Source organism: Pteropus vampyrus, unplaced genomic scaffold (assembly GCF_000151845.1).
Source record: "Pteropus vampyrus isolate Shadow unplaced genomic scaffold, Pvam_2.0 Scaffold379, whole genome shotgun sequence".
Classification (NCBI taxonomy): Eukaryota; Metazoa; Chordata; class Mammalia; order Chiroptera; family Pteropodidae; genus Pteropus; species Pteropus vampyrus.
In genome coordinates this window covers 771,933-778,877 of record NW_011889160.1, presented here as the reverse complement: position 1 = coordinate 778,877, position 6,945 = coordinate 771,933, and the positions used below count along the sequence as shown (strand labels likewise).

At 44.7% G+C, this 6,945-nt stretch overlaps 1 protein-coding gene across 3 annotated transcripts in view; it reads left to right on the top strand.

The window, feature by feature from the left end:
* Window positions 1-469: 469 nt before the first annotated feature.
* TMEM170A (transmembrane protein 170A) overlaps window positions 470-6,945 on the top strand; it is a 14,270-nt gene continuing 7,794 nt past the window's right edge. Inside the window, exon 1 of one of the 3 annotated variants that reach the window (XM_011379941.2) lies at window positions 470-748. In XM_011379941.2, the coding sequence (XP_011378243.1) occupies window positions 616-748 (133 nt within the window). In that variant the 5' untranslated portion in view covers window positions 470-615. Of the gene's footprint in view, window positions 749-768; window positions 2,066-6,945 lie in introns of those variants that run through there. The other 2 variants (XM_011379940.2, XM_023523161.1) reach the window with 2 other exon arrangements.

Sequence of the window (6,945 nt, the reverse complement as noted above, 5' to 3'; positions counted from 1 at the left end):
AAAACAAAGGCTTTCAAGAGGGAACTTTAATAAAGAATCATGCTAATGTTCTTGAACTGAAAGGAAAATATCATGCATTTTCTACACAGTGCTTTTAAATTTAAAGAAAATTAATTAAGTTTTCAAAAAATCACTTTCCCTCCAAATATTAAAGTTATTGCTGCATTGTCTTCCAGCCTCCACTTCGCTGCTGAACCATCTTTATTCTCATTGCCAGATCCGTTTTAAACCTACATCTTGGGTCTGGGAGGGAGTATGCAATTCCCCTACTTTCTTATAGGTGGCGCTGCAGAGAAGGGCAGAGCACAGCGCGTTCTGCTGGAGTAGGAGAGATTTCTCCAGTAGGGGGCGTAGCCCGTGGATGCTGAGTCTCGGTAAGCAGTACGCAACGTGGGGGGCGGGAACAACTCTCGCCCCGCCTCTACCACCGGCGGCGCGTTCTGATTGGAGGAAGGAACCATCATTTGACAGCGCCGTTGGGGTGGGAGGAAGCGGGCCCAGCCGAAGGTGACGCTAGAGCGGAGGTCCGGAGAGTGGAGCCGGCCGTAAGTGAGAGCGAGCCACAGCAACACTTCGAGGGCTCTCCCCCATCTCTCTGTGGTGAATGGCGGCGGGATGGAGCACGAGGGGAGCAGCGGCAGCGGGGGGTCGGCCGGGCTCCTGCAGCAGATCCTCAGCCTGAAGCTCGTGCCGCGGGTGGGCAACGGGACCCTGTGCCCCAACTCCACTGCTCTGTGCTCCTTCCCAGGTACCGGCCCCGCCCCGCGCCTGCGCTCTGAGCGCCCCGCCGCGGCTGTCCCGCGGTGGTGCGCCCCTTCCCCCGCGTGCAAGCTGGGGCCCGCCGCCCAGCGTCCCCAGAGGCTGTTTTCCTCCTGGAAGGAAGGGACGGTCCCGCTCCCTTGGCCGAGAGCTGGGGGCTCTAAACTCTTCCCCTATCCCTTCCTCGTCGGCCCTTTGGACCGGGCCACGCCGCGCCTGCGCTGGGAGCGAAGTTGGAGGGAGCGGCCGTGGGTGTACTGGTGAAGGGAGCTCGGCTACCAACGAACTGGTCTTGCTCTTTGGAGTTTCCAAATACTCTAGAACTTGAACGCGACAGAGTTCCCTCACTGTTTGGGTCGCGGGAGGCGGTTATCCCCACCTCGTTTGAGGCGCAGGATTTGCCCGCCCCATTTCGTCCGCGCCGGCCTCTTGGCTTTCGCAGCTCGGACGCCGAACGGTCCCAGCCAGCGGTCCTGGCCGGACTGAGAGGCAGTCAGAAGTCACACACTCTGATAGTCTAGCCCACCCCTCTGTGCCGGGAGGTTGTCTGCTGAACCTCCGTCCACATCCATCCTCTCCACCAGCTTCTCTTTCTAGGAATCACTTTCTGAGACCTGTTGCCGAGCTCCCACTCAGGCATTCCAGATCTTTGGCACAGCTTCTTTTTAACTCTTCTTACGCCCACTGGAGCTTCTGCTGGGCCTGGAATAAGGGTTTTTCAAATTTATAATACGAGATAGGAAACTCTCCATGCTCTGAAAGCCGAGCGAAGGAGAAATTACTTGGAAAGGCTAATAAAGGCTCTGGGGAGGTAGGGTAGGGGGAAGGACACGGTTAATGTGTGTTGGACCTTTAAAGGCAAGAAGACTGAGAACAGTGGCGTTTGAAGGGTGAGGTTGGGCTCTCCAGCAAAGCTGACTTTTATCTTGACTTCGTAAACAATGTCAGAATGGGACCTGAGACCTGCAAAGGAAGGAGGATTGGATTACTGACTACAGTCATAAACAGAGGACCTGTGATTTTTTTCATCCACTGGGCAGCGACTGCCAGGCGCCATTCAATGGACACTTGGGACTTGTGTATTACCTACTTAGTATTTTACCAGACAGGTTTGTGAAATAGCTAATAATGGGGCAGATGCAGATGTTAGCTCGAAATCATGCCTAAAACGATAATATAGCAGTTCGCCTTGTTTCAAAAGGTCCTAAGTTTACATTAGACAGGGATAATAGAAATATATGGCATTCTGGAAATACTGTCCAAAAAATAAAATGTCCATTTCAGTCTGGAGGCACTACTGGACCAGGTTAGTCTGTTTTTTGTTTGTTTCCTTATTTCCCCCAGCTCTTTATTTTGAAATTTTTCAAACCTACAGAAAAATCGAAATGATGGTATAGCAAATACCCATATACTGTTTACTTAAGGTTCATTATTCATATTTTGATTCTTTTGCTTTCTCTAAGTATATATATGCATACACTTAACATTTTTACTTTCTGCAGAGCCATTTGAAAAGAATTACAGAAATGATGGCACTCGATGCCTAATACTTTACCATGGATCTTTTAAAACAGACATTTTCTTTCATAGCCAAAAAACTGACATCCAAAAAATTTAACATTGATATAATATTATCTAATGTATGGGCCTTATTTAAATATCCCCAATTGTCTGAATAATGCCATTTTGGGGATCTAATCAAGGATCACACATCAGATCACACAAGGATCAGGCATTTAGTTATCTTGTCTTTTTAGTCTGGTTGACTATAGAACAGTTCCTCCATCTTTGTTTCAGTTTCTTGAGATTGACATTTTTGAAGAGTTCAGATTAGTTGTTTCTCAGTGTGTCCCAAAATCTAAATTTATCTAATTATTTCTTCATAATTACATTTATATTAAACATTTTTGGTCAGACTACAACCTACGTATGTGATGTTATTCACTTTTCCAGTGTATTATATCAAGAGCCATGTACCATCAGTTTGTAAGTTTAATAATTCGATGAAGATGGTATTTATCAGCTCTCTTCACTCTAAGGGTACCTTAATCCTTTCGAAATTAATAAGTCATGTGAGGCGATACTTTGAAACTGCGAATATTCTGTTTAGTCCGTCTGGCTTTAGTTGCTTTTTCTTTACCCTTTTCCTACTTAGAAAGAAAAAAATGCAGCTGCCTGCCAGCATTCATGTAACATTGCACGTAGGAATGCCACACTTGCTAGGATTTGACATTTTCAGTGATTGAGAGTTACTATATTTTGTAAATGGAAGTAGCACTACTTAAAACAATGCTATAAATAGAATGATGTCATTTGTTTCCAAAGACTATTGATATACTAGGGCAATACGAAAATAATAAAAGCGAGACGTTTCATGGCAAACTTGGGAGTAAGGTTAGGACTGTGATCCGCAAGTTTTCTCGGAGTAAATGCTGCAGCTGTAAGTGCCACCAGCAAGTATTCTTGGGGCAGACAGGAAAAAGGTTAAGAAAATGTCAAGATAAGTGGATTTGGGAGAATAATTTTAACGTCTCATAGTAGAGAAACTGTAGCTATGGGAATTGTTTTGCTTTCAGAAATTGGTCTGAAAATGTTAAACTGAAAGGTGTACTTGAGTTTATGCGTACTTCTCTGGCTGTAACTTGGAGGTGTTGATCACCAGGGATCATTGTTCAGCAGGTACAGGTTTCCCCTGCTATCCAAAATGAGAGCGTTCCTGTGAAACCTTTCGTAAACCAAATTGACATAAAAAGAATGACCTTGGGACACGTCTTACTAACAGATGCATAAAATAAATTGAAATAAAGCACAGTTGCTCCCAAACATAGTTCAAAGCTGCAGTGGCTTGATGCTGAATGTAGTTCCCAGGTAAGGAACTTGGTGGGGCCACTGTCGCTGCTCAGGGCTCGCTGCCTGTAATAAGGGCTCACTACAAAACAAACACTGAATGCTGTTTTTGCTTTCCGCCTTTTTTTGGTAAAAGCAAAAATCCTCTTTGGATTTCTTTTGGTTATCGAAAACAGATAGTAATATAGGTCTTTCCTAAAAGCAGAGTGGTGGAAGGTGGACTTTTGAAAAGGAGGTGAGATCTTTACACATTTTGCAAGTGCAGGCTCTGGGCTGGGGGTATAAATATGTATGAAAAACATAGCCCAGGACCGCCAGTTAATCAGAATGTGGTAGGTAAACAGTGACCCTCCCTGCTGGGATGATGAGTACAATAGGAAAATGAAGTTTGATCCATTTTGAGACACCGAAGCCTGCTGACAGTGCATTTTATTCATTAACCTGAATCTGGAATAGTTTCTATTTTGGCCCCACAGAAAAGCTTATTTGTATTTTATGCCAACTCAAAATGGCAAAATCATTGCTCTAAAATGTATTGTGGTTTTAAAACTATCAGGAAGCTTTGAATTGATTTTTTTTAAACCTGCATTTGCAATTTAGCCAATTTGGGTTTAGGTAGATTTCTACCTAAACCCTCCTTATTCCAAGTAGTTCAAATTTCATTTGTTGTTGTTGTCATTTTTAACAAATCTGAATACCAAGAAAAGCATTTAAAGTGTAGAAAGGAACAGTTGGTGGTGAGTGTGAGATAGGGTGGAGGGTTAGTAAGTGGTGGCTCTTGTGTGTCCGGGGTGGAATGTTATTTTACTCAAGGTAGGAAGATAGGAAGCCCTTTATGATGATGCCATTGAAGCTGAAATCTGAAGGAAGTGAGGAGTGAGCCACACAGCGGTTGGGAGAAGAGCGTTCTGGGTGAGGGGACAGCAGGTTCAGAGGCCCTAGAACAGGAGCTTGCTTACGAAATAAGGGAGGCCACTGTGGACAAGGCAGGAGGAGGAGGTGAGGCCAGATCCTAAAGGGCCATATTGGAGGGTTTTGAGCAGAGAGGGATGATCTTTTTTGTTTTTAATGTACAATTCAGTGATTTGCAGTATATTTGGCAGAGTTTGCAGCCATCACCACAGGCAACTTTAGAATATCTTCATCACTCCAGCAAGAAACCTTGTACCCACTGGCAGTGACTCTCGGCCTTTGCATGGAGAATAGATGGAAGGCCAGATCAGAGCAGACGAGATCTAGCTGGCCTAGGACCAAGACACCACTGGGGTGAGGCAGGCTGGGGTGGGGCACACTCAGAAACCAGGGATGGGAGGGTGGTCTGGCAGTGGTGCCAGCAGAGAAGTGCAGCCCGTAGTTGGTGGTTCCAGTGGGCAAGTCATCATTGTTAGAGAGGTATGGAGGGATGACGAGGAAAAACTCAGTTTTTCTTTACTCTCACACTACTACCACACTCACAACGCTTCTGACGCCAGATGTGTGGGTCTTCCACGCATCAAGCAGTTCTGTGATAGCACTTAGGTGTCCCACAATTCAGTTCTGAGGTCTACCTGGAGTTAGCATCAGATCCCGCAGGTAAAGTGCACAAGACTGCCCCCGCCCCCACTTCAGACACCAATCAAAAGTCCAGATTGTCACATGTGCTTCTGATCCACTGGCTATAAATCGAAGGTTCCCATGACCCTCTCTTTGGTTCAATATTACAAAGGATATTAAAGGGTACAAATGAAAGCCAGATGAAGAGATACATAGGGTGAGGTCCAGAAAGGTCCCTGAATGCAGGTGCTTCTGTGGTGTTGCGGTGGGCCACCCTCCCAGCATGTAGATGTGTCACCAATCCAGAAGTTCTCCGAACCCCGTATTTTGGCGGTCTTTATGGCGGCTGCATCATGTCGGCGTGGTTAATTAACTCCAGTTCCAGCCCTTTCCCCCTCTCTGGAGAATGACAGTGGGGCTGAAAGTGCCAAGCTTATAGTCATGGCTTTCTGGTGACCAGCCCTCATCCAGGAACCCACCAAGAGAACCCTCAGGAGAACCAACGATGCTCCTGGAAATTCCAAGGGATTTGGGAGCTCTGCGTCAGGAACCGGGGAGAGACCAGTGTACAGATGTCCCTTGAACAACTCGGGTCTGCACTGCGCGGGTCTACTGAGGCATGGATTTTTCAGTTGACCCTTACAGTTCAAACCTGAGTGGTTCGAGGCTCAAACTGGTGGCTGGGAATCCACACATGCAGAGGACCAACTGAAGTTATACTTGGATTTCACCAAGCGTCAAATGTATACGTATTTCTTATTATTTCACAAGGGAACAGATAGACCCCCCTGGCAGGTCTTGCTTGGAATTTAGGTAACTCGGCTGTAGAGGTTAAAGGGCCAGGGAGCCAGCCATGTACAAACCCCTTTTAATACAGAACTCACCTAGAGGATTCTACAATCTATGTAGCTTTGCTCTTTAACTGAAATGTTTGTCCGAAAATAGAGTCTTAATAAGTTTTTTGAGGGCAGGCATCTTTGTCTTTTTATTTTTATTTTTTCACTGAAGTGCCTGGCATACGGAATGGGCTAAAATAAATATTTTGTTGTCAAACGAATAAACTCTTAGTGTTGCCACTGTAAACTTATCACAAATTTAGCGGCTTAAAACACCGCAGTTTTATCATCTTATAGTTCTGGAGGTCATAATTCCAAAATGGGTCAGCCATGTTGTATTTCTTCTGAAAGCTCTAGAAAGAATTGTTTTTCTTGCCTTTTCCAGCTTCTAGAGGTCACCTGCATTCCTTGGCTCATGACCTCTTCCTCCATCTTTAAAGCCAGCAGCATAGCATCTTCAAATCTCTCTGACTCTGACCCTCCTTATTACACTAGGCCCATCTGGATAATCCAGTATATTCTCCCATCTCAAGAGCCTTGATCTAATCACACTCAAACTCCCTTTTGTCCACATTCACAGGCTTTGGGGATGAGTATGTGGACATCTTTGGGGCCCTTTCACCAGTGCTTAATCTGATCCCCCCCTTATAATCTTTTATTACAGATAAATTTTCTGATTTATATTTCAGCATCAGGAAGTGATTTGACTTTTAGCTACCAAAGTAAACAAAAGTGAGATAATGCACTCGATTTGAAATAGTGAACCAAGAAATACTGTAAGATACGTAGACAAAGGTTTTTGACAGTGTGTTAAGCCAGAGAAATAAAAAAGTACTTTATGATGATCAATAAATAGCTATTAAATAGATAGCAAATTAAGGTGCAGTAGATTAAAGGGAAATCACTTAGTTTTTTTTCAAAGTTTTATTGATTGGGGTTTGCTTTTGCTATTAGAGTCCAGTAATAATTC